The 27,961-nt window shown below is 39.9% G+C and overlaps 1 protein-coding gene across 1 annotated transcript in view; it reads left to right on the forward strand.

Annotated features, from left to right (window-relative positions):
* Window positions 1-344: 344 nt before the first annotated feature.
* The window catches only part of LOC139716826 (cGMP-dependent 3',5'-cyclic phosphodiesterase-like), a 53,063-nt gene continuing 25,446 nt past the window's right edge, over window positions 345-27,961 (forward strand). Inside the window, exons 1-5 of the mRNA XM_071628358.1 lie at window positions 345-377; window positions 2,286-2,354; window positions 13,902-14,032; window positions 21,787-21,898; window positions 22,456-22,495. Of these exons, the coding sequence (XP_071484459.1) occupies window positions 345-377; window positions 2,286-2,354; window positions 13,902-14,032; window positions 21,787-21,898; window positions 22,456-22,495 (385 nt within the window). The remainder of the gene's footprint in view (window positions 378-2,285; window positions 2,355-13,901; window positions 14,033-21,786; window positions 21,899-22,455; window positions 22,496-27,961) is intronic.

A 27,961-nucleotide genomic window follows, 5' to 3' on the forward strand; every position in this document is an offset into this window, starting at 1 on the left:
CAGAAAGACAAATATACAAACAGACATTGATAGAAAGAGATAAATCAAGTGGACAAATTATAGCTGAGTGACGATGCTATGACAAAACATGACAGTGTGTTTACTGTGGTCGGCCAGCAGTCATAACAACCTCTAATAGCCAACGTCCGAGCACACATCAACTTTAAAGGCTTTCCTCGAATCATACTTTGCATTGCAGAGCACGGCCGGTAGCTTCCTCTTCCGTACATTTTCGGGGCTTACCGTATTTCCACCACAAAGGGACCGATGAGGCTGGTAGTTTAGCCAAATCCAGGCAATTTAAAGAGTCAGCTGCAATTTAATGGTCTCAGAAAGTAGGAAAGATGGGGAACGGACACAGTGCAAATGTAGTCATGGTGAGGTCATTATGAATATAAACTAAGTGCTGTAGAGCAGCGTGTTTTCAAGAAATGCATTGATATAATGGCAGGTTATATAATACAGGTTGTACATGTACATGCCTAATCTACAATGCATGACATTATGAGTAGTGAAAAGTGAAGTCACCGTACTACCAGAAGGCAATATTATTCATTAAACATTTAAGAGCGTCCCCCCTTCCCCCCAAAAAAAACAAAACAAAACAAAAAACAAACAAACCATGTTATAAAAAAAAGGAAAATAATGAACCTTCAGCTAAATTGTGCAATCTTTCTCTGGTATCTTTTAACTAAATCATTCATTACTATCCATATGGAATTTTGTAGTGTGATCAATACTTGAGTACCTACTTGTACAGTATATGTCTGTTTGTCTGTTTTTTCTACATGAGTATACTCTTTCCTTCTCTTATTCTCTCTCTCTTTTGCCAAACTTTCATACTCATAGTCCGTGTTTGTATAGGAGGCAGTATGTACTCTGTCCACTTATTATTGAGTTTAGTGCAACAATGAGGACAAGTCCATTGTGCAAATAAATTTGTTGGTTCCATAGAGAGCATAGAGGGTGGGATAGGGATAATTGAGGGACAGTCTTGAGGGAAGGCTAGCCCAGAGGCCATTTAGAAAAAAAAAAATCTTTGGGATCATATCTTAACAGAGACTATAGAACCACTCAATCCATTTTGGTTCAGATTTTGGCGCAAACAAGGCACCAACTCCATATCCAGACAAACCCACAGGGGAATGGTCAAAATTTTGAGGAGGTTGTGGGTTTTGGGGGTATGGATTTACTGTGTTATTTTACAACTTGTTTGCCACCGTGCCTCTTTCTCTTTCTGTCTGTGTGTGTCTGCGTGTCTGTGTGTGTGTTTGGGAGATGACCTTTTAGTAGCCCTCACCTCAACTTTATTTGGCTGTAATCTCCTCAGGTACAGGAGAGTATTTTTCTTTTTCATCTGTTTGTTAATTTTCAGAGATAACTTCTAGTCCGTGTTTGTAGATTGTTGCCAATCAAAGCCATACAGTAGGGATCCTGAGTTGTGGGAGATGTCTAAAAAACTATGATTATTTGATTTAGCATTTCTACACTCAGGTAACTAGTGCTGAAGTGAACGAATTGAACCCGCTTATTTTGAATTTGATTTGTATTACCCTTGCTGTTTCCATTTTGTCTCACAACTGCCAAATAACTGTCTTATTTTGGGAAGAAACTGGATTGTCTCGTAACATTTGGAGAAAAAGAAACAAAGTGTAACATTAAATGTCTTTTCATCTTTTCATGCCTGTGGTTACATACATTGCTTCCTTGTAGGCTGATGTACTAGATCTTACATCTGCTGTTACCCCAAGCTGTATTTGTTGCAGGTTATTTGTATGTCCTCCTAAGCTAACACCAACTATAAATCTCATTAAAAGAGCTTATTAATTTATGTGCAGTATTGCCTGAAAATCTCATAGAACAACCCATCCTCAGAGCAAATGGTAAGTTGAGGTACAAGCTGTAATCTCTGTACTTTGGTACTGAGAAAGGTGTCACGCATTAATATTGTTTCTGGAACTTGTATAACAATGGTACCATATAGTGCCATAATTTACACAGATGGTGTGTTATCTGCTTCTTCTTTTTTTTTCATTTTTTCCATCCATACAATATTTCTTTGCTGAGGTCAAATTATCGTTCTGTATAATTTTGATCTCTGTGGATGGAAATGTGGATGGCATCCATTGTGTTTTGTGCATCCATATAGCATTTGATCAAATCATAATTCAAAACAAATCATAATTTCAAATTGTCATGAAATACAAGTGTTTTGATACCAGTGGAGTACCTGAAAATGATGCAGCTGTATATTTGTTTATTTGTGTGTCTTTGTCTATCTCCAGATCCCTCTATGCTGCTTCAACTGTGTGCTAACAAACAAGAAGACGATAACAGTAGACGACATTAAGGAGGTGAGTGATATTTCTCAATCTCTTTTTCCATGCCTGACCGTGGTTGTCATGGTTACATAATATAAAGGGTATAAAAATGATTACTGAAATATTTAGGCAGCTACCTGCCTAGCTGCCAGTGCACTGGGACGGCAGCTTGGACGGCAGCTACATACATTAACATTGTGTCTCCCATATCCAGCCAATTCGCCTATCCAGATGAGCGCTGGTCCCGACATGGCCGGATAATCGAGGTCGAACTGTAGTTGTATTTATATTTTGTAGATGTTTTTGCTCGTAAAGAAAATAAAAGAGTAGCAGTGATCCATTTGATTGGTCCCATCATGTAAACACCCTCTGTTTTGATGGGCTATTACTTGCTCACTATGAAGGTTTGTATTCAAAGCAAAAATATACTTTTCTATTGTGTACCCAAGGTCAAGAAACATGTGGTAGAACAGTGAATATTTTCAGAATATCTTCCTGTCTTTAAAGATATTGAAGATTGTAGTATTTTGCAAATGGAGGTGAAGACATTACTAAATTGTGAAATGCATGAGAAATCTGCCTTGATAAAAAATCAGATCATTGGCATTGTTCAACAATAGATGGGAGCTGAAGCATATGATATGGTGCATACATGTTAATAGCTTTCACTGTACTGCAGACCACCTGTGCATGTGTCGAGTGCAAAGTGATCTCAACATTCACTTTACACCAAGCTGAGGTGGCATTTGATGCCAGTGTAAATCCCTCTCCTGCTCAATCCAGTCGGCAACAGGCTCATTCACTGCTACTCTGCAGAGTGGCTCTCTAACTAGACTGGTAAAGACCACCCTGGCAACCTTTATTGGATGATCCTTGACCAAGGTCGTTCCTATCCCCTCCCTGGGAATCATGCGTCCCAACGTTCTGGTTAGGATGCCGCGTGTCGTGTCTCTCGGACGGACCGACCACAGCGCGCCCCTGCGCTGCATTTCAATCACGCTAACGTCCTTGGAAGTGGTGGGGAGCTACTGATACAGGCAGCATTTTTTTTTTCCCGGTCTCTTTTTGACACTGGCCTGGAGATGGCTCATTGTCAGGAATTAAGACTTAAAGGGGCTACTCATGCAGTAGCCACTTATTATGGCTCATGTATCAAGCGATGACTTAATTAGAAGGAGCAGTTTTTGAGGTTGGAAAGGTCAGTGATAATTGTATTTGCAGGGTAGGTATTATGATTTTTGTATTACTATTCAAATCATTGCATGGAAACAGGGAAAGAGTGTTCTAAAAATAATTGAAATTAAAATCCTGTATTGTTTCAACTTCACTTCTTTCTGTTCTTCACTGCCTGAGGATATACCATTCTTTGAAGGACCCAATTTTTAAAAGAACTTATTTACCACCAGGTCAATGTCCACGTTATTGTGTCCTGATAAATGAATTGCAAAATGAACCAGTAATCAATCCTAGGTACTAAAACCTGAAGTAACTACTATAGATTTGAAGAATAAAGAAAAAAAAATTCTACAAATTCAATCTTTGCAAGGACAGTGCTGCCTGCTGCCCTTTACACCTGGATTATAGATTCAGAATTAAGATAAAAAGTGGAAAATTTTGCTGAAAAAGGAGAAACAGCTGTGAGTAATTAAAAAGATATGAGCACTACCACTAATGTTAGCAGTTTATGCATGGTAAAGACTCAGCGTGAGCAATGAATATGTAAAATATTTTTTTTTTTTTTTTTTTTTACGGTGGTACAATGTCGTGTCTCATCTTCAGTATTATCTCATGGACAAACTCAGGGAATGAGAGCTCAGTTTGCTTGGTGACTTTTTCCAGAACAGATGCTGCTGTTTTTGTTTTTTTCATGAAATTTAGATGCCCTCCTGATGGAGGGAACATCTGAAACCACTTAGGACGTGGCTCCGAAAGGCCAAGCCGTTCAGCTTTCGTTTGCTTGGCTCGGAGGCAGTCATCTTAGATCAAGGGAGAAACAATCACATGGGGAAACTAGCCGAACATCGAAGCCACGGCTGTCCAAGAGTGTGCCTCGTATCGCTGTCTCTCTCTCTGACGGATATCACGAGGGAATTAATGCTTCTCGAGAGTCAGACTACTGCTGACGCAGAGTTGTGATTGGATTTTGTCTAGGGTTATCCTTGTCCCAAATTTGAGCACACCTGGGTTTGAGCACTGAAAATTTACCTACCCTAAGCCCTTGGAATATCTAACAAAAAAAGAAAGAAAGAAAAAGAAATATGTATCCATCCCTTGGGTGATAAGACCTCAAATCTCAATTGGCACTTTGAGAAAACCTAACTCAATTTTGACTATCACAAGTTCTGATTTGAGTTTTGAAACAGAACAAGTATTAATGTAATCCAAAACATTTTTTTTTACATTATTTGACGTCAACATTGATGTTATTTTGTGAAAGTGCGCACTTTTTTTGGCTCCCCTGAAGATTCATAATTTAGATAATATGTATGTGACATTGTCATGTGTAAATTCTTTCCATTGCAGCACCATCATGTAATATCCTCTTTTTGTTTGTGTGCTTCATAAAGCTGCTTTTTGAGATCTCATGACGCAAATCTCTCGTTTGAAGAGGCTACACCCCAGTAAATAATGCCAGTGCATATCTTGGCAATCAATGACTTAAAGTCAAAGATATAAAACACCTGTTTCTTGACCCTGGCCTAATCTAAGCATCAGTCATCGCCACAGCGCCACAGGAGGGGGGGGGGGGGGGGGCACCGCGAGAGGAGGAGATTGTTTTGGTTTTGGCATGGGCCATGTAGCTTCATGGTGCGTGTGTGTGTGTGTACGTGTGTGTGTGTGAGTGTAGACATTCAGCGTATGCAGACAGAGCATGCCTGTACTGTAGTGACCGGAACTATTGTCATTCCATTTTGCTCTCCCCTTCTCCCTCCCCCATCTCTCCCCCCTCTCCCTCCCTCTCTCCCCCTCGCTCTCCCTCCCTCTCTCTCTCTCTCTCTCGCTCTCTCTCTCCCCCTCTCTCTCTTTCTCAATGATCCAGTCAGCAGGCTGATTGTAACCAGGGAGGTAGTCTCACCTCCCCGTTGTAACTCACTGCCAAATAGCACATTGTCAGCACCGGCAAACTGGCAATGCTCTCCTTCTTATTCCTGTATTTTCGTTATTTACGGGTCAATTTTTTTCGTTCGAAATGTAAAATGGATGACCATAGAATTTCTCAATAGAATATAAAATTGAAAACTTTAGAAAGGATAGAGAAAATTGAGTTCACTTTGAATGGTCTGCCACAGGCAGATATCCTTATCATGCTCTTACGTAATACGACAGCTGTTTTCTCAACGATCCAGTCAGCAGGCTGATTGTAACCAGGGAGTAGTCTCACCTCCCCGTTGTAACTCACTGCCAAATAGCACCGGCAAACTGGCAATGCTCTCCTTCTTATTCCTGTATTTTCGTTATTTACGGGTCAATTTTTTTCGTTCGAAATGTAAAATGGATGACCATAGAATTTCTCAATAGAATATAAAATTGAAAACTTTAAAAAGGATAGAGAAAATTGAGTTCACTTTGAATGGTCTGCCACAGGCAGATATCCTTATCATGCTCTTACGTAATACGACAGCTGCTGGAGTCATCAAACCCTGGCTTGGCCTCCAGGTTTGTCACGCCTGAGCAGAAAGTTTATTTGCAATGGACAAGCAGGGCCGTTTCTTCCACCTCCCTGGTACAAGTACTTCGACTCCCAACTCCCAAACGACAAATATACGCACCCCACTTTGGGTACACCCCGGTTGGGGACTCGCCTCAAACGAGGGATTGACGGCATGTGTGGTATTTGTGTTTTTGGTACGTATAGAATACTTGTCATCTTTTCCCAGCCCAAATCTCTTGTGATGGGGTCCATGTACAAAACCAAAATCAGTCGGATCAAAATTTCCCCTTGATTTTCCTTTTATCGTCTTTGATAGAAGACAAATGTAAAAAAAAGAAGAAGCAAAAAACCAGATCAACAAGAACCCAACATCCTATGGTTAAGTTCACAGTCCTCAGTTTTCTTGCACTGTAGCATTCTCTTCAATCCACTGTGTGTTCACCTTGCCAGTCCTGAATATGGTCACCAAACATTTTGTTAAAGTTTGCCATTTTTTCCCGCTTCACTTCTACCACCCTTCACCCAAATGTCACCTGCGATTCTATTTTCTGTTGCTAATCATGCTGAGTTATCATCAAGACTTGAGAAACAGCCCAGCGGTGACAAAATATGTTGGAAAACTTGCCCTCCTTATCAGGCAAATAGATTCATAGCTTGGTCCCATGTACTGTCTCTCAGGTTAGTCAGATGGTCTGCAAAAATAGTTTAACACTCAACTATGTTCTGGGAGGTGTCATAATATATAGATGCTGGGAGTTCCAAAATAGACTCCTATCCAGGGTATTCGCAGAACTTAATGGCTTTTCCAGAATGTAGAGTGTACATGTTTTCCTAGAAGAGAAGTGTGTCAGATAGCATTCATCATACCGCCCCCTGTAAGAGTCATATGTCCAGGGGAAAATTGAAAGAAAGGAACAATAAGATAAATGTTTACTGTAAAAGTGGAAATTTTCATGGTGTTAAAATTTGTGTGCATTTCGCACAGCCTGAAACTAGCGTGAAAATAAAAGCACACAAATACTTTTGCTTGCCATATGTTTCATTAGTTGATGTCTTGATTCCACGGAATTAAAAAACACGTGATACTCATCTTACCTGTCCGAGCACGAAAAATTACTCACGCAAAAATATCAACTTTTACAGTAACCTTTTGTGTGGGCTATGTTCATTTTGCCAGGTACTGCAATCCACGGAACAGTATAAAGGTCACTGATGTAAATGTGAAAAGACCATTCAAAAATAGATGTTTTAGAAAAACAGAATAGAAATATATACTCCTGTGTCTACATTAACCCATTTCCTACGGGAACCTGGCGACCTGTGTGTTAAATGTATGGGGATTTCAAAATTTGGCATGGAACGGGTTAATGTAGTTCCCCTGCCCGTTGCAATAAGTTAGTCTTGAGGAAATTTGTGAATTTTTCATGCGGATTGAAACTTAGTATGGTTTTACTGTTCACAGAAAGTGATCATTGCGCTCATTAGCCGGCATCGGAAGATAGTTTAGTCGGGGATACGAGATGGTATTGCACTCGTGTTGCCGTTGTCTGTGCACCATGACCTAATCTGTGTTATCACTCATGAATGAGGTCTCTGCACCTCTATGTCGCCAGAGATACGACATATACATTTTACGGGGTGCGGAGCCTCATAAAACTTTTAGATGTTCCTCTCATGCATGAGCTAGGAGAGCTTTTACCTGATGTGTCCTAGTTAATGACACCCCGATCACTCAAAGTGAGCAGAGTAATGCTAGCGGTGTGGTAATGGGATGGCCCACTGGCTATCTTACTGAGATGTAAACACACCTCGGAGTAGAGGTCTAGGGGCCCCAAATCATTGAACTCTGTGACAGCAGATAGAAAAGTATAAATGCCTTTTGGCAACCTTGTACCGATTCCATTATTGACACACTTTTTTTTTTTCATGCTGTCCTCCACATAGTACTCTTTGTTTACACACACACACACACACACACACACACACACACACACACACACACACACACACCCACACCCACACACACACACACACACACACACAAACATACATAAACACACACAACACACATGCACATGAACACACACACTTGCCCAACCGGCTTGCCCCGCCCCTCTACCATCACACTTAAGCCTCTACCTCTGTCTCTATTTGTGTAATCTGGTTTTGGAGATCCTTTGCCCACAAGTTATGTACTGTGGCCTATTAAACTTCTTTCTCTCTCTAACTCTCCTTATTCTCTTTCCATCTATCTATCTTTCTGTCTATCTCTCTATGTATCTATCTATCTCTGTCTCTCTTAGTCTGTCTATTTCTGTCTCAATCTATCTTTCTCACCATCTGTCTATCTCTATATATATATATATCTATCTCACTCTGTCTCTCTCAATCTATCTATTTCTATCTCTATCTCTCCATCTCTATCTCCATCTATCTCCATCTCTATGAATTTATATACATATGTATATATATATATATATATATATATATACATATATATATATATATATATATATATATATATCCCCCTCTCTCCATGTCTCTATCTATCTCCCTCCTTCTCTATCTTTCTCTCTCTCTATTTTTCTCTCTCTCTCTAGATATATATGGGCTGTGAAACGAGAAAAGGTCCCTTAGGGCATTAAATACCAAAAATTAGTTTTCACCGCTGTATTGCAGAATGAACTCTCACGTATTCAGATATGCAATCCATTTCCTGAAATTCCACTATTAAATGCCCCAACTATTGCATGTAAAAAAAAGCATGTTTTGCCCTAATACTCCCACCCTATATGATGGGCTTTTTTATGCATTCACGCACAGCTAAGTACAGAGCAACTTTCATCTTTGTTTGCGCATATTGGTTTGTCAAACTTCAGTGCTGTTTTATGCCGTTTGTGCGCGACAGCGCTAAGGGCCCTTTTCTTTCGTCACGGCCCATATCTATTTATCTCTTTCTCTCCATCTATCTGCATATATCTCCCACTCTGTCTCTCTCTCTCTCTCTCTCTTGTTTCTTTTTACCCTTCTTCCATTGCAACAGTCAGTAACCATTACGGTGCTTTGTTTGTCAATTGGCACAGATGTTTGGAAACTATCTGCCAGTAAATTGTGTCACCATGGCCTTTGACGTTTGAGCAAGCTGGCTAACTTACAATTAGGTCAAGTAAAGAGAACTTAAAGGACAAGTTCATCTTCATAGACATATGGGTTCTTTGAATGGAGCAATATTAGTAAAACACATCAGTAAAAGTTTGAGGAAAATCGGACTAATCCGTTCAAAAGTTATGAATTTTTGAAGTTTCTGCTCAGCCACGGCTGTATGAGAAGACTACTATAGCTTGTGATGTCATATGAGTACAACAATATAAAGAAAGAATAAAGAAAATTCAACACATTTTCACTTTTCTCCCATAACAAAAGAACACTCGACTTCTCTCTTTCAGAAGGCAGGGGGAATATTATTACCCTTAACATACGTCAGTAACAAGTTGAAGAAATGTGCACTTTATTAAAAAAAGTGAAGTTTTGTGAAATTCTCTTTTTATTTTCCTTGTATCATTGTACGCATGTGACATCGTACACTGTGATAGTCTTCTCATCTAGCAGTGACTGCGCAGATACTTAAAAAATTCATAACTTTGGAACGGATAGTCTGATTTTCCCCAAACTTTCACTGATGTGTTCTACTAATATTGTTGCCTTCACTCAATCCACATGTGTATAAAGGTGGACTTGTCCTTTAATCGAGTGCAGATGAAAAAGCACAGCAAGTTACAGCTAAATGCATGGGCACCTATAGGATTAGACAGGATGTTTATAAGTGTCATCCACAGAGCTGGATTTCATTTCTGGACTACTTTATCAAGTAGAAGCAATATTTTGAATCTACTTATTGTACAAGCCAATGAGATGACACACAATGTAGAATAAGATCATTAACAATTCATCATGAAATGTTCATCAACCGTTTGTTGTTGTTGTTTTGCCTATCAGTAGTTACGTTACTCGAACAATTTTCGCTAAAAAAAAAAAACGTTTGTAGTACTGTATACACCGAATATTTCACGAGGTTTTTGTTTTTGCGAGTCAGGTGCTATTCGCGAAATTAAGACACGCGAAAATATTGTCTCTGATCCCGATGTGAATGTGATGTACGCGTGTACACTTTTCCGTTCAGTGCAGGACTCCACAATCGCGAATTTAACCACTCGCGGAATTGTCAGGAATTCCCAATTTGCGAAAATTTAGACTCGCGAAATATATGGCATAAACAGTAACTGTATACAAAGCTTATGATCTACAGCTTCTTTATCCCATAATGCCTCAAACATACATGAATGCACTATGTTCTTTGGCAGACACAAAAGCACACTCCCCCCCCCCCCCACACACACACACACATAACACACAAACACACAAACCAAAACAGATGTTTAAAAAAAAATGCTGAATTGAGACTGTCTTTTTGTATTTTCTTGACATTAACAACCCCCTGCTCCAGAATCTGTGTTCTTCAGGACTGTGTCTGCCATTCAAATTAATCCCTTTGATCGGCAAAAATGTGAAATTGACATTTCAGAAGCAATGAGATAGTCCACGTGGGCATTACACGCTTTCCATCCCCTCTTAGTTTTATAATCTCAGTGTTTGGCAATTTGCCTCAACCCACTCAATTGCCCTTTCCCCTTTTCGGGGGATGATCAATATCAAATTTATATACTCCAATTCGATTGGTGCCAGGGAAAATTGAATGAATGCAGATATGAAATAGCTATCATTCATTGCATCTAATTGGTATTTTCAAATTCTGAATGTTTCTGTATCTGCAAAATGTGATATCAGGAGCAAGAGAGAGATAGAGAGAAAGAAAGAAAGAAAATAAAAACAAAAGATAGAGATACATCTATAGATAGATACATAGAAATAAGACTAGATAGATTATAGAGTGTGGAGATTTTTCTGTCAACTATGCCTTTCTTGGAGCTAATGACTATATTCTGATTCAAACTGCCTCAGTTTATTCATTTTAACCCATTGAGGACAGACTGATTTTGCTACAACACGCATTTCCCATAGGCACCTGCCCGAGTATACTCGGGACTCGTCCTCAACGGGTTAAAGCTAGTGATCAGAGAATTTGAGAGCATCACTTTTATTACAGTGCTTACTCAGATAATCTCATTTTTGCCAAAGGCTGGTTTTGTGGCTCAGAAAGCCAAAAATATAGTTTCATCTTAGAAAACACTTCTTAATCTGCAACCATACTCATTGTTATGATATTTTATTCTAACATCCATTACCACCCTAATCTGTTTGTTATCTGTTGTGACAATCCTTAGACAAATTGGAAATTAATACAGGTTAGATAGAAAATAAACAGAGTAATGATGACATCTAAACATTGTCATTGTTAAGATTTTGTGTTGTATTAATCATCTCTTACTGGACAGTGTAAATGTTGTACTTTTTACATACTTCTTGTTGCAAAGTTGGAAATTTTCACACTTTGTGAATTAATGTGACTTGCATGTCTGTAGTTAAGTCTGACTTCCCATAATGTAAACACAGGGATGCCAGTTTCCAGGCAAAAGCCTGAATTCAAGCTCTGGTAATATCAAAGTTTAGACCCTTTTTTTGTGTACAAAATAGTTTCATGTAGATGTATTTCATGCTCCCTCTGTTATTCTAACTGGCATACCTGTGAACATAAACAAAATCGTTCACATATGCACTGGTGTCAAATTGTGCATCAAATGAAAAAAAAAAAACAGAAAAAAAAAGAGAGAGAATCATACCATGAAATATTCCACATTGTTTTTGTGTTTTAATTCTGCTGATCCCTGAATCAATGTGGTCTGTAGGAAAGAACAATCTAGGAACAATGGAATATTTTCTTCATCTAAACTCTGAATGAATGATTGCGGCACCCTATACCAGTGGTAACTTTGAACACTTTCATCTCATTCATGTGGAGCTGATCATGGCAGTCAAGTTGTCATTCACTTCCAGGAAGCATGTGTTTGGGAGTAAAGTACATGCCCTGAAACTGGGTCAACACTTCAAACATCTTCCCTCTCCCAATTCACTGTATGGATGATTAGATTAAATGTCTGCCAGAGATCTACCTTCAATTAATCTGTCAATCAGTGGCATTTTGTCACCGCAGATTGAGGGTCCAGTTGGTCCAAAGACTCTTTTATGAGTGGAGTGTCGCAGAACACGTGGAACAATCAATCACAAGAGTGCGCGCCTCAGCGACCGCGTGCCGAGACAGGTGTCAAACACGTACGGAGAAAAGTGCACTTTTACGAGATGTGTTCCGAGAGGAACGTCCAAAGTTTTGTCTAGTATTTTGAGGAGCTGCATATGGACAGTGAATTTGAGTTTTCTGCGCATTTATCATGATTTCTTTTACAGCAACAAAGACAACATGAGTGCAAGGATGTACAGTATATGCTCATGTGGAGATATTCTACTGCTGTTAAAACTTGTTGTGTATTTGCAAGTGATATTTGCTGAAAGGTGTTGTAAATATGTAACCCGCTACAACAAAAGGATCCTAAAGTCGCTGACGGCTGAGCCAAGAAAATCGAGTGTGAAGTCAGATCATCAAAATCGGTCAGAACGATAGGATTTCTGTTTTTGGCATAATTTTGTAGTCTAATAGTTAAATGATAAATGGTCAAAGGAAAGGCAAGAAAATAGCATTTTTCTGGGCCATGATTTTCTGACTTTCAACAGAAAAGAAACGTGTCCGAAGATTTGGATTTAGTGCAGCAGCTAGACTCTGCCCCTAGCAACAAGGGAGTGGTTTTATTGTTCAGGGCGTGGCATCTTGGTTACTGATTGGTCGTGCATAGACAACTGGGGCCAAGCTTGAATGAACATCGCGGAGGTTGCTAAGAGCATACCTTCTTCTGTCAAGCGGTGAAAACTGTCTTGCCTCCCCTTGATCATGATAGCGTCGGAAGGAAAACTTTGAAGGCGGCTTTCTCGAAACGCTGATTTCCTAAACCACTTGACATGCCCTAATGAAATCATCAATATCTCCACAACCGAGTACATTTATGAGTCATGTTATGTATGAAATTAAAGTGGAAGAGTAAGGGAATAATGTCATGTCATTTTCAGAAAATTGTCCTCCCCCGACTTTTGGATCCTTTTGTTGCAGCGGGTCATATACATGTATGTCCCAATCAGAAAAATGCAGTGTGTCAGCCTGAGGGTCTCCGTGGCTAGATATCCTTATATTGTTCATAAACGCACATGCACATACACAAATTATGACCTGTCACCATGGTAACCTGATAAATTGTATGACTTTCTGGTCTTGGTATTATTAGATTCTTCAGACTGCAATCAATATTTACAGACACAAAATATAACTTGTTCCAAATATAGCAATTTCATAAATGGGTTGTCCCACTTGATGGCAAAATAGACTCCCAAATCAAAAACCAGAATATGTCTTACTGAAAGCTATCCATCAGATAACCGTAGTCGGGGTGGGGGGGGGGGAGGGGGGGAACTGCTTTTCGGTATGCATGCAATCAAGCTTTTTATGGGTGGGGGGGGGTAGATAAAGTATTTTAATTGAATAGGCCTGTGCAGGATATCAAAGTCCTTTATTTCATGCAAACTAAAAAGAAATCAACTTAAAAACATATTCAATTAAACCAAGACTGGAGGTTAACAGGAGATATAACATTTTACTTTTGAAATAAAATATTGCAATGCTTATTTTTTAGACCAATGAGGTAATTTTCTGTGCTTCAGAATCTGTGACTATCAAGAGTAATATTGTGGGTTGCTTATATACAACATTCATCTGATTGTGACAAGATTTGGAATTTCTTATTGCATTTTCCCTCCCTTAATTCTTTCTTCGTCTTCTTCTTTTTCTTTTTTTTTTCTTTTTTAATCAGAGCCACCTTACTGAGCTGAAGACCAAGTTAGGTGTGGACATTCAGACGATGCTGTGTGTACCAATCATCAACCAAGCTACCTCAAAAGTTGTGGGTGTGGCCTGTGCAATCAACAAACGAGGTGCAAAGAAGTGAGTGGAAGTTATCCTTTTTAGCATCCGTGACTGATCACATGAAGAACTGGGTCGCAAAACGGGTTAAACATAATTCTAAAAACATCTTTTGAAGTAAGTCCATCATCAGATAGTGCAGAATAAAACCTTTCCAATGATACCCACTTGTTGAATGACAGGAATTGCTTTTGAAAATATATTAACAAACGTTCCACATTTTCTTACTATTTTCTTTGTTTATTAGCAGGTTTAATTTGCAAATATCTCATGTTGATAAGTATTGAATTAACTTGTTTTGCAGTCAAATTTATCATATTCAATTCTATTCATACAGATATTCAGCAAGAAAATCTTTTGATAGTACAATATGAAATGTTTGCAATTTGTAACAGGTATAATTCAGTAGAAGCCAGAGACTTGTTCAAATAGAATAGGCCCCATTAAGTTTATTGAATGTAATTGTACCATTAGTTGAGATACTGATTGCAGTTTATATGCTAATTACCAAATGATAAAAGTTTAGAAACATGGAGAAAATGAAGCATACTGATGCAGGCATGATATCCTGACCACATTGTAGGAAAAAAAACAAAAGAAGCTGCTGAGAACCGCTTATCCAATAATGGCGAGCCAATGAAGCAAAATGGAGTCAGAAGGGGCCTGAGCTTTCAATCCTACGTAGCAAAATTTTCGTCAGAGGCAAAATGACAAACAAGGCAGGGAAAGCAATCACATGTATGGACTGCACACAACGATCACAGTCTGAGGAGGGCTAGGGACACAGAACAATGCACAATTGAATTCTAACCCACCCTTTTTGTTTCCACTGTCCCTCATCCTCCTCAGAATATGCCATATACTGATCATAACAGGTCCCTGACGATGCTCCTTACTCATTGCTTGGTATCCAAAAAGGATGGCAGGCACTTTTCTGAAGTGTCTTCCGGAACATGGGTTATCCCTCATTAGTGTTTAACCCCTCTTTTCAGTATTAACCTGTTGAGGACGGGCTGATTTTGCTACAACATGCATTTCCCATAGACACTTGCCCGAGTATACTTGGGACTCATCCTCAATGGGTTAAAGATTATTTAGTATCCTTATAGACGTATACAATAACTGCCAAGTTCTCGAAGGGAATTTGTTAAGAACGAAATGATCACAAATGTCATATGCTACCATATGGCACGGGTTGCCAACTGGTCAATTTTGGTCCAGCCTTTCTTCTTTTGCTAAATGATTGAATGATACTGTTATCCATGCATAAAAACATGTGCCTATCAGCTACATCTTATTTTCATTGTTTTATTCATAGGCTAGCCTTTTTTCAAGGAAGATTCTTTGTGGCTTTTTTTTTTGTGGAGGGGGAGGGGTTGTGACTATGTGTGTGTGATTATGCAGATTTTCTTATAACCATACCTTTGTGTGGGACAGTTATTCAGAATGTGTGACGACTTTTAATGTAGCAGATGTGTGAGAGGAAATTCTATTCTCCTCCGTGTTCACACTGCTTCTTTTTGCAGCTTGTATCTTGCTGGGTAAAAATTGGGCAAAGCTTCAAATGGGATGTATATGTCTTTGCCATTTTATTGCGATATCTGAATAGGAACCTCAGAAATCAACAAACCGTGTAAATTTTGCGTGGCATTCTCCAGATTGCAGCCATTTGCTTCATGTTGGTTTCACACAGTGCAATGCTACTGTGACCAAAAAAAGAGGAAGAAAGAAGCTTATTGACCTTTTCAACCTCTCACACGAGAATCTGTAATACCAGCAGTAAAGTACACTTTGGCATTGCATTCAACCCCCTCCATCTCATCGATGGTAAGGGCGGAGCTCTATAGCGGCTCCTGCGCTCCTCCATTTCTGCATCCTCCTGCTCCTCCACTTCCTAGATTTATCCAATTTAGGATTATTCCTACCCTCCCTGAAAAATTTTGCCACACTTCAGAAAGAGAGATAGATAGATAGATAGAGGGAGGGAGGGAGAGGGAGAGATAGAGACAGAAAGAAATAGAGAAAGAGAGAGAAAGATATAGAAATAAAGAGAGAAGAAAGGGAGAGGTCTAGTTTAACAATTTGGTCATCATCAAGAGTCAGACGGGTCTGATGATGGGTTCTCCGGTAGCGTTCATTTGTGGAATTTGCGGGTCGGCGATGGCGTAATGCTTGGAAATACATGAGAATGGGAAGAGGCACATGGCACTCTATGCTGGGAAAGAAAATTTGTTAAGGAAGCCATGTGTGCCAGGTACCACAGTTCTGGGTCATTTGTCCCAATTGCATGATGGGGTAGGGTGGGGGGGGGGGGGGGGGGGGGGGGGGAGGGTGAGGGGAGGGAGGAGGGGGGACTGGTGGAGAGGGATTGAAACACTATGCCCAGCAGTACTCATGCGTGTTGGATGTGAGATGTCAGAATTTGTAGGCACTATGCCTAGATGACCTGTTGCTTATCATTTTATACATCATTGACTTGATTGCCAATGAATCTTCACTCTTGGCATTATTACCCCCCCCCCCCCCCCCCCACATTTTTTGTCTTCTCTAGTAATGGGGGCATTCTTATACCCCCCGTCTCTCTCTCTCTCTTCTCCATTGATTGTAAATATCCCTGTGTGCTCATTTTAGAGATTTCTGATTTGTCTGCACTTCTTTTGCTTTTCTCTTTCTCCATTTTATTTACCAGGGTACTTTCTGAGCTGTCCACTGTTTAGTTAATGTTGCTTCCATTGCTCTTTATTAACTCTCTGTTATTGAAATCTGGCATTTATTCATCTATTTTTTGTCTCTGTCCTTATCATTTCATCCTGTAATTATCAAGGCATTTGGAATTATTACTTCTTCTTTTTTCAACAAACACTTCTTGTCAGTCATCTGTCATACTCTTCCATCCACTACTCTGACTGACACTGATTGTGTTTGTCTTTCTGTTTGTTTGTTTCTCTCTCTCCTCTTACTTTGTCACCAAATAGTTCCATTGTGCAGTTTTCTACTTTTGCGCCATTTAGCTACCCTAAAAGTTCATCGTGTGATGACAGGCCACACGTGTAAGTTTTTTTCAGGTTTGGCGTCACCAGTGTATGGAATGCCGAGCTCCTTGAGGTTCCATTTTCTTCCTTAAATCATGTCGTCAAGAACACTTTGTCTCGAGTACCTCCTGCTTTGGGTCTCTCTTCAACATGCCATTAAAAAAAAAAAAAAAAAAAAACTAGCAAAAAATCTGTGGGAGTCACCCATTGGTCATATATGTTTCCTGACCAGGGTGCCTAGATGGCAATCACATGTCAAGAAAGAGATAGTTGTAGGGGACAGAATTAAAAAAGCATTCTTTCTTTTTTTTCTTGTTAAAGTCTGTCACACCATTTAGGCCTCATGAGACAATGATGATGTTCTGACATCTCTCGGCGTTGAGATCAGAGAGGAGAAATTTGTTGAGTTTGCTCCCAAGTTTGTTATCCTACACCATTCTACTTCCTGTAAAGAGACAGGGAGTGCTGTGTGATGGTCCTTGAAACATTTTTGTTTTCAAGCATTGCAGACAAGAGTTGTGTGTGAGTGGTTGAAAGGTGTTGTGTTCATTGGCACGTAGTTGAATTGTCTGCGAAAATGTGAAGCGGACCTCACGAATGTTGAACGTAGTCAGCCAGACAAGATGAAAATTCTAGAACATTTGAAACACATGCATCTCCAAAGCAAATTGCTGAGTTCAAATTGTTGGAAAAGAAGAATATGCTGACTTTGATACAGTGTGATGTTTTCTAAATAGGAGTGTGTGTCTCTGATTTAGGCACAGTGATTTTATCAAGACAAGGACAGGTTTTTGTTAAGCAACAAATTCTAAGATTTTGTCATCACCGTAGTGGTGGATCTTGTAGGTGACATTAGTTAGATTAAAACAACATGATACAACACTGGAATGAAGTCATCTCTGACAGGGGCAAATTCATGCGTCAAGTTATGGAATCTGCTAATCTCATCTTTGTATCTATCCCTTGCATGGTACTTGGTACTGCAACCTTTTCAGAATGATTCCAGAATATGTTTGCGTTGATAGTGATCTTGAATAATCAAGATTGATCATTCATTCCCCCTTTTGTCTCACACCCAAATATTGCAACATGTGTAACCAAATTTGATCAAAAAACAACAAATGCTTACTTATTGTATTGATTCTTGCAACAACAACTGAAGTAGTAACTGCAGAGTCTTTGAATTTGATGGATGATTTCATTTTGATTTTGATTTAGCAAAATTGGACCCTTTGCCACCCAAAATCTGCCCCGGCACCACTAACGACTCGTGTATGGCACCATCAGCGATACAGAATTCATGTCTTGGAGTGGCGGCTTGCCACAATTGATTGGTCTGCACCCCAGCAGGGTCGCGTCGAAATTCAATTTGAGACATGGAACTAGCAATTTTGCAGACAAAGAGACCGAGAAGGAGGGATGGCAAAAATTAATATGAGGAACAGAACTTGAGTACAACAGACAGAGAGAAATATAGACAGACAGACAGACAGATAGATAGATAGATAGATAGATAGATAGATAGGTAGATAGATAGATAGATTGATAGATAGATAGATAGATAGATAGATAGATAGATAGATAGATAGATTGATTGATAGATAGATTGATTGATAGATAGATAGATTGATAGATAGATTGATAGATAGATAGATTGATAGATAGATTGACAGATAGATTGATTGATAGATAGATAGATAGATTGACAGATAGATTGATTGATAGATAGATAGATAGATAGATAGATTGAGAGATAGATAGATAGATAGATGGATTGATAGATAGATAGTTGGACAAATAAATGAATGGACAGATAGATAGACAAATAGATAAATAGATGGGGGGGGGCAAAAGATGTAGCCATACTCGTGGCTGCAGTTTATGGATTAGGGGAGAGAAAGATTGGAGGACAGTGTATGTCTTAGTCTGAAACTCTTATTTGGATTTCAGCTGGACCTTATGGACATAGACACCTGCCAAAACTGATTATTTGGACATAATCCCAGTATGTGTTTGTGTTTATCTGGTGTTGCATGTGCATATATAGTGCTCCTTCAGTTTAAATGCCTTTAAAGAGAGCAAAAACGTGTACTGTAAAAGTGGAATTTTCGTGGTGTGGAAATTTTTTTGCATTTTGCGCAATCAGAAACTAGTGCAAATAGAAAAGTACATGATCATTTTTGCTCACCATATGTTCCAGTAATTATGTCTTGATTCCATGGAATTTAAAACACACAAAACTCATCTTACCTGGCTGGGCGCAAAAAACTTGCCCACACAAAAATGTCCACTCATACAGTATTAGTTCTTAACTTATGTTATAATATTCCTCGAAGCTGCATATATGATGATCTTGCAGAAAATGTCTAGGATCAGAAAACTACCATCAATATTTTTCCTTTCTATTCCCAGAAGTTCCTTGATTTATTGGCAGAAAGAAGGTCTTGACATAGATAATTGATTGAATTTGTGGGAGTTATGAAAAAAAAAAAATTGCATACTCATATAGTGGTGAAGCAAACCCCCAAGATCTGATATGCAACTGGCAGCATGCACCGGTCAGAATCACCACATTCTTTATATCATACTATATGACTTTCTCCTTGTATTTTATGTTGAAATTCCAAACAAATAATGATAATGTTTATAGTAGTATCAATTTATATGTAGGTGCATTCGTGTTTGTATCTCTGTGTGTAAGTGTGCTTGAAATTATTCCATAAAAAATGTGTTTATACCGTTTGTTAATATACTTTTGTTATACCCCCGCCAAACGAAGTTTGAAGGGGGTATATAGGAATCAGCGGACGGTCGGTCGGTCGGGCGGTCGGTCGGGCGGTCGGTCGGGCGGTCGGTCAGGCGGTCGGTCGGGCGGTCGGTCCGTTGCAAATCTTGCGTCGCGAACTACTTCCTCAGTTTTCAACCGATACCCATAAAACTTGGCACAGATGTGTGCCTTGGGTTGTAGATGTGCAAGACGTATTTTTTGATGGTACCCAAAAGTACGTTGCCATGGTAACAGCATATTATGGGCAAAAATGGGTACAAATCTTGCGTCGCGAACTCCTCCCACAGACACATATTTCCGCAGTGGCAAAAAGTGCGTTGCCATGGTAACGGCATGTTATTGGTAAAATATAGGGCAAAATGCTTCATGGCAAAACTGCTTCATCAGTGTTCTTCCAATTCTCATGGAATTCATATTGAATGTTTGTCTTAGGATATAGGTCAGCATGACACATTTCTTGACAGTGACAAAAAGTATGTTGCCATGGTAACAGCTCACATAGTATGAGCCAAAATGATGGAAAATTTTGTGTTGCAAACTACTTCCTCAGTTTTTGCCCAATTTCCATGAAACTTGGTACAGATGTGTGCCTTTGGTTGTAGATGTGCAAGACGCATTTTTTGACAGTACCCGAAAGTACGTTGCCATGGTAACGGCATATTAATGGCAGAAGATCAAGGAAAGATCTTGCGGATTTAACTACTTCCTCAGTTTTTTGACCAAAGCTTATGAAATGTGGCACACACCTTGATCTTGGTGGGAAGATGTGGAAGACATATTTTTCGGACGTGTCGGAAGCTGCGTTGCCATGGTAACGGCATATAAATGGCAGAAGATCAAGGAAAGATCTTGCGGATTGAACTACTTCCTCTGTATTCGACTGAAGCTCATGAAATGTGGCACACACATTGGTCTTGGTGGGAAGATGTGCAAGACATATTTTTTGGACATGTCGGAAGCTGCGTTGCCATGGTAACGGCATATTAATGGTGGAAGATCAAGGAAAGATCTTGTGGATTGAACTACTTGCTCAGTTTTTGACAAAAGCTTATGAAATGTGGCACACACAATAGTCTTGGTGGGAAGATGTGCAAGACATATTTTTCGGACGTGTCGGAAGCTGCGTTGCCATGGTAACGGCATTTAAATGGCAGAAGATCAAGGAAAGATCATTCCTTGGGTAAGACTGTCGTCACGGAGCGGGGGTATTAATCACCTTAAGTGATATTTCTAGTTTTATCTGTTTGGTAAAATTATGCTTATCTCACTCGGGGTGGATCTGACATTTTGATAAGCAGTGTGCACTAATCAAATACCTTCCAGTGGCCCCCTTTAAGTCTTATTCATGAAATGAATTTCATTCAGAGATGGGATTTCCCACTTTTTTAGCACCAAATGGAGAGAGAATTGGTCGGGAGTATGACGGTTGTGACACGGGGGATTAGGGTTTTGTTGTCATCTTTCTCGAGTCAGCTTTTGTGAGAGATGAATGTATACAGTATAATCCATCTCATTCTCATGAGGGTAGATATCATCTTTTGATTAATCAAAAGATGATATCTGTGAGAGATGAATATATATTTATATTTAAGAGAGATGAATATATATTTACATATATAGATATTTGTGAAAGATGAATATATAAACCATTCATTCCTATGAGTGGAGATATAATCTTTTGATTCATCTGCCTTCTTCAATCTCCATCTTTCCCTTTGTCCCCCTCTTTGTCTCCATCTATCTATCTCTCTCTCTAATTTTGTCTCTTTCTCTCTCGCTTTCCTGTTTGTCTCTGTTTCTCGATTACTCTGTTTTTGTCCGTCTTTCTGTAATAACAATCAAAATAATGAACAATGCTTGTGTATATATAGCACAATGCAGTTCGTATGCAGCTCAAGGGACGTTAATGGAATATGGCATGATATTATCCATGTGCTCTCTTTGTTTTTTTCCAGACACACAAATGCAGACATTGATGTGATCAGACACTGCTTCCGGTACACCGTCCCAGTTCTGACTAGCACACTGGCTCTACAGAAGGAGAGACAACTAAAACATGAGACACAGGTAAAAAAAAACAACAACTACAGAAACTGCCTATGATGATAATTTGTCTGATATTCTATATGGTGAGAAGTATGTGGAGAATGTGCAGTGTTTCTCTGAGGCAACCACTGAACTTGGGTTGGATCAGCCAGATATCAGACAGATAATATATAGAGAGAGAAAAATAAAAGATGAAAGACATTTTACATCGAGAACACACAACAAAACAAAATAAATGAACGAAGAAAATATAGGGAGTATCATGCGATGAACAAGTGTTGGCCTGTAGCACTTATTTAATGATGCCCAAAGGAAACCTTCAAATATTCATGGTTAATATCCTTCATATTTTATGATTTAAAAAAAATCGCTATGCTGTTGTTCACTTAACCTGTTGAGGACAGTCTGATTATGCTCCAACACCATTTCCCGTAGACACTTGCCCGAGTATACTCAAGACTCGTCCTCAACAGGTCAATATCCTCTTATGCCGCTCTTGTGGAGTATATCCTCTCAGACTGATATCAGCATAACGTTCTCATGTATTTTCTCTCTCTCTCTTTATTTTGCTTCCACAGTGTATGCTACAGGTGGCCAAGAACCTCTTCACTCACCTTGGTAAGTTCAGAGATGATGCGGTCCGGTGGTCCCGGATGCCCCTAGAGTTAGCCTCCCTCCGAGCCTCCATCAACCTTCTTACCCCAAACAGGCTTAATCTTCTTTTGGCTGCTGAGGCCGCTGGTCTACCGCTCTCCTCAGGGTCCAGCACGACCAGTGATGAGGTCCTTGGTGATGCCAGTTCGAATTACCTTGGTAGTGGGGTTGTTGTAAAACATGCAGAGGAGGGTGTTTCTGAGAGTTGTTTCTTAGATCATTATGCTCTGGGTGAAGCTGAAAGTTGCACTCAGGGTTCCTTGGGAGTTCTCAGTAACCAAGAAAAAGTTAGTAAAGATGCCAAAGCAAAAGAGTCCGTGATGACTTCAAATGGGGATCTGACGGGGGCGTCAAGTTCCAGCAGCATGGAGAGTCAGCAGGTTTTGTGGGACGACGTAGAGAAGGAGACCCTCCAAGCTTTGACGGAGCTAGGTTTTGGTAACAGCTCCACGGCTTTCTTCAACACGTATCCCCTGTTCAAGGTTGCCAAACCTACGCAGAGCCAGACCAGCTCTCTGGTCGTCACTGACTCCAGCTCAGAGTCCTGCGCAGGAAGCGAAGGCATCCAAGAGGTACCCAGTGTGTCCTCTCTGTCGACATCAACGTCCACTCTCAAGGATATCAATGATATTGACATCTTGTGTGAGTGTTGTCACAGAAAGATGACACAAAGCTCTACAAGTGTAAGTAAGCAAAGAGATGAGCCAGTTACTGATTCTCCAGTAACTTGTCATCATAGTTGCAATCGCCATGGCGACGAAACAGGCATCAAAATCCCTGTTCCCAGTGTCATCCAGACTTCTGCTGGCCTATCCCAGTGTCTGCTGCTGGACGACTCCACAAACTCAATTTCCTGCGAGTGCTACCTCACGGAGTCTGGGACGCTCCTGGAAGGTGCTTTCCAGGGGGTGTCCCAAGAAAGCACTCCTGACATCCAACTTCTCTCAAGAAGAGGTCCTCCTCCATCGACATCCTTCCCCTACATTCCTGTGTCGACCACCTTGAAGCTACCGTCCCTGTCAACTCCCTCAATCAAGATCATCCCCCCTGGATCCTCTCAACCAACCCTTGATGAACATGCTCCAGGATGTTCCCAGGGATCCAAGGCTCTCCTTGGCACCGTGGAAGCCCAACAGCTGCTGAGCGCCAATAAGTCCACCATCCAGCTGGACTGGAACAGCTCTGTGCTCAGCGTCAAGCAGGTTCCTGTTATTCCCTTCAAGGCACCGGATCTCCACGAGACATGTACGTTGACTGCTCTTTTCGGATGTTTTAGAGTTTGTGTTGAGTTCCACCAGATCTACTTCAGTTGCACACTAACTTGATGGTTCTCTTTCCCGGCTGTTTTCTTGGAATTTGTAGAGGATATTTCTGTTGATGTTGTTCCTGTTGCCATTCAAACAAAATTCGTGCACTCAGAAGAATTTCAGTGTGTTTGTTTTTTCACATGTTGGGATAGTGTCATTCTAAAAGGCACTTTAATACCCTGTATGCATGCTTGGAATTACATTTTGTTGCTTATCTTTACAATATTTTCTCTGTGGATGAGCTGTTCTGGGTTTGTTTTATTCATAATGTGCATGCATCGTTGTTTAAGCCATCCATTTGGCTTTCTTTGATCTTGTTTGAATATGTCTGAGATACTTACATGTATCAAATCTTTCATGACTTTTTCTTGATTCATATTTCCAAATAGTCTTTGTAATGTCATATTTTGCATAATTGTGTAAGTAATTTCATAGATTGACAATGCTTTTGCAAGTGAGCAATAGGGGAGTTAGTGATAAGACTCTGTTTTAATAGCATTGTGGCTCTGTGTTTAATATTGTTAATCTTTCTTGACTGAGCTGTGCAGTAATGTTCAAGTGTATGAATGAACCCTTCAGCACATAGAAGTTTCGAGAATTATGCTCTCACTACAAATACCGCTTTGCTATTAAATAAATCACACACAGTGGGCTTTTGTTACACTTCTGTCTGTAGGAAATAATGAGTACTGCAGTGTGGTAAATCTGGTTACTCAGTTTTTTATTCTTTTGAAGCATCTTTTTTTTTTTTTTTTCAGCCCTGATATTATCAAAGCTTCATTTTTTTCCATGATATTAGATTATATGAGGAGAAGAAAATACTTGATAGCAGTTCTGAGGAGTGTTATTATACCAATAAAACCAGGATTATACTGATGCAAAGTAACTATGGCATCGGAAAAAATATACAAAAATCTGTCAAGTGTAAAATCTGACAGTATTATGTGGCAGATTTGAGTAGTCAGAGCCTCTTCTTCGCTTCGCAACAGATTCAGTAAAACATTAAAAATTGTGTATCACTGCAAGTAATTTGGCGGCCAAATGTGGGGGAATATTCTCCTGGGTGGGTAGTGAGAGCAGAGGAAGGGTGCTGTTGATTGGTAAACATGCCGGAGGGGGAATTCATCTGGTTCAGACTCTTTTGAGGATGAACCCTAGCATATTCAGGTAATCCTCTTTTCTGGATGCCCCAAGATGAAAGGAAGAATCACATTTGTGGTTCACTGCCTGCGTTGTTTTCAGAATATATGCAGATAGATAGATAGACAGATAAATAGATAGATGGATAGATTGCACTTTCCAAACTTGAAATGATTTGCTGCAAAGAGTGCAGAAGAGGAAATAGGGAGAGGAAATTGGAATAAATTGATGTCAATGATTGGGGGAGGGGACGTTAGTTTGCTTCCATTTTCTCTGTTGAGTTGATTTGTGAGCATATCAGTCAACATACTTGTAGTTATTCACATCGGGAGTTTCAACAAGGGGATGACAAAAACAAGAGCACGAAGGCATTGACTTGGCATTTCACAGTCACATATGAAAACAGGTAGAGACAAGTATGGAAGAATAAGAATACATGTGGGACTTAAAAGTCATGTTCTGTTCGGAAGTTCTGTGGAATTGAGTTCACATTATCATTCGTACTGATACCTGTTTTTTTCGTAGTGCAGCATTTCCGGCCTTTTCAGGGACTATGCCTTTTGATGAAGGGTTTTTTTTTTTTTTTTGGTGTTGTTAGGGGGTGAAAATCAAGGATGCATAGCTCTTACTGATGCAAATTAACACTGTTTACTTGTAGGATATTGATGTACGGTTCGTATTATCACATTGAATTCTGAGGCACAGTTGATGCGAAATTTGTGTTCCATTCCAAGTTGTTGCATAATACAGGAGATACAGTGTATGTAATGAAACTTTTAACTTGCCTCCGTGTGAAAGTACAATTGTACGGTAAGGACATGAAATGACATGATCAAAAATTCACCTGTCCTGCTTGCCCCACTTTGCTCTACTGTTCGCTGTTATCTCGGTTTTGTTTTCAATGTGTTGCCGCAGTGCACAGGGTTTTTTTTTTTCTTTTTTTTTTTCTTTTTTAATGGACATTTTTCCTTCATTTTCACCTTGTGTAGTAGTATGGGGAATTTTTTCAGCGTCATCATCCAGATTCTGAAGCCGGATTTCACGCACTTAGGAAACTGACCCATTGTGGCCTACGAGGGAGCCACACAAGGGGGTCATCTCTGCGGGATTACAGCATTCTTAAGAGCCAGCTGCTCGCATGCGGCGGCGATCCTTGGGTCCTAAACCATTTAAAGAAATGAAAAGCTGAAAGCCAGCCTCGGGCGGGGTGGGGCGGTAGGGGGGATTATTAGGGCTGAAAAAGCAAACAAACAAGAATTAGGACTCTGCGGCTAACAAGTGGCTCTGATTGGTCGATTGGTCACAACATCCTTCCTGAAAGCTATCCCCCCCCCAAAAAAAAAGAAAAAAAAGAAAAAAAAGAAAAGATGCTGGGATATTGTAAGGAGCAGTTTAACCCACTGCTTACCACATTCTGAGGAATCATGTGTAAAGTCAATAGCAATTTTGTAGTTATGTTGTGAATAAGATTAGTTTTTGCGTGATGCTCCTTGGAATGTGTGTGATTGTTTTTATTAACCCGTTGAAGACGAGTCCCAAGTAGTCTACGTAGGGCAGGTGTCTATGGGAAATGCATGTTATCGCAAAATCAGCCATCCTCAACGGATTAATATTGTCATGTGATTGTACATATATTAAACAAATTGAAGGATAAAACCTATTTATTTACATATGTGTTGGTGTTTTAGGGAAATAAAATGATAGGATTTGTTTGAAAGACCTGAACTGTGTAGTCATGCATTTAATAGTAATACTAAAGAAATCAATCTTCTGGTATTTGATCCCCCTCCCCCCCCCCCCCCCACCCCAACAAAAGGAAACAAACCTCAAACACACAGGAGGACATAATGGTGAACCATATTCATCAGACACTGATCTATTTATCTTGTTTACTTGTGATGATGTACATGTATGCTTCTTGTTAATTGTGTAGAATCATGAATATGACTTGACAGTTTTCATACTCTAAATATGTGGAATATGGCATCGTTTTCTGGTGTAGACAGGAGGCTGAAAAGCTGTGAAACCATCCGGTCCCTGGTCATTTATTCCAAACATGTCCCAAGGCTATTGTTACTTCACCAATTTCTTGCCTCCAAAGTATTCCTGGCGTTGGCGATGGGTCATCTTCAGCTTATTAACTTCCGTTTTCTTTTGCTATAATCAGGACTAAAACTCCTATCCCGCCCTTGCTCATGTATTGAAAAATAAAAGAAAGGAAAAAGAGATACATGCATATGAGATGCAAGCCTCCCTCAGGACCTGAAATTAGAAAAACAAGTTGAAGAATAGAAATGCTTGTGGTTTGCCACAGGCATCGTATACTTTGGAGAACAATCGACAAATGTCCTCCAACTTCCACTGATGAAAAAAACAGAAGGGGGGGGGGGGGGGGTAAAGTTGATATCATCTGCATTGGAAAGGGCACCAACTTACAAACAAGCAAACAAAAACTTATGGATTTTAAAATGTGATGATTTGGCCTGCCGCAATGTGTCTACCAGATACCAGAGAGTAAATCTGGTTTTCTTGAGCTGCAAGCTTACATCCTTTCCGTTTTCCCTCCATCGGTGACATTTAGCTGAAATTGGCTTATAGCAACCCAATCAATTATCGCAGAGTTTGCTGGAGTTGTGGCCTCCGAGGTGGAGGCATGAGTAGGAGGAGGGTGAGGACGGAGATGAAACGAGGAAGTAGGAAGCAAAAGATCACCTGGAGGAAAAACTTTGAAAATTTCTCCCCCGAGTTCACCGAAGTTTGAGACGAGGTTGCCACCGCCTGGTCAGTGCACCCATCCATGTTCTTCTTCAGTCCTTTCACCCAGTCATCCTTCAGTTCATTCATTCATTTCTTTTATTGAATGTGATGGTTGAGATGAGTGCAAGTCACAAAAAGTCTGTCTCAATATACTCACTTCTTCTTCCTTCCTTACCAAGATGGCCGCTCGCAGCATTTTCATTTTGACTTTTCTTCCCTTCCTCAC

This window comes from Diadema antillarum, unplaced genomic scaffold, assembly GCF_040938485.1.
Source record: "Diadema antillarum isolate AM-2024a unplaced genomic scaffold, OU_Dant_1.0 scf00000070, whole genome shotgun sequence".
NCBI classification, from domain to species: domain Eukaryota; kingdom Metazoa; phylum Echinodermata; class Echinoidea; order Diadematoida; family Diadematidae; genus Diadema; species Diadema antillarum.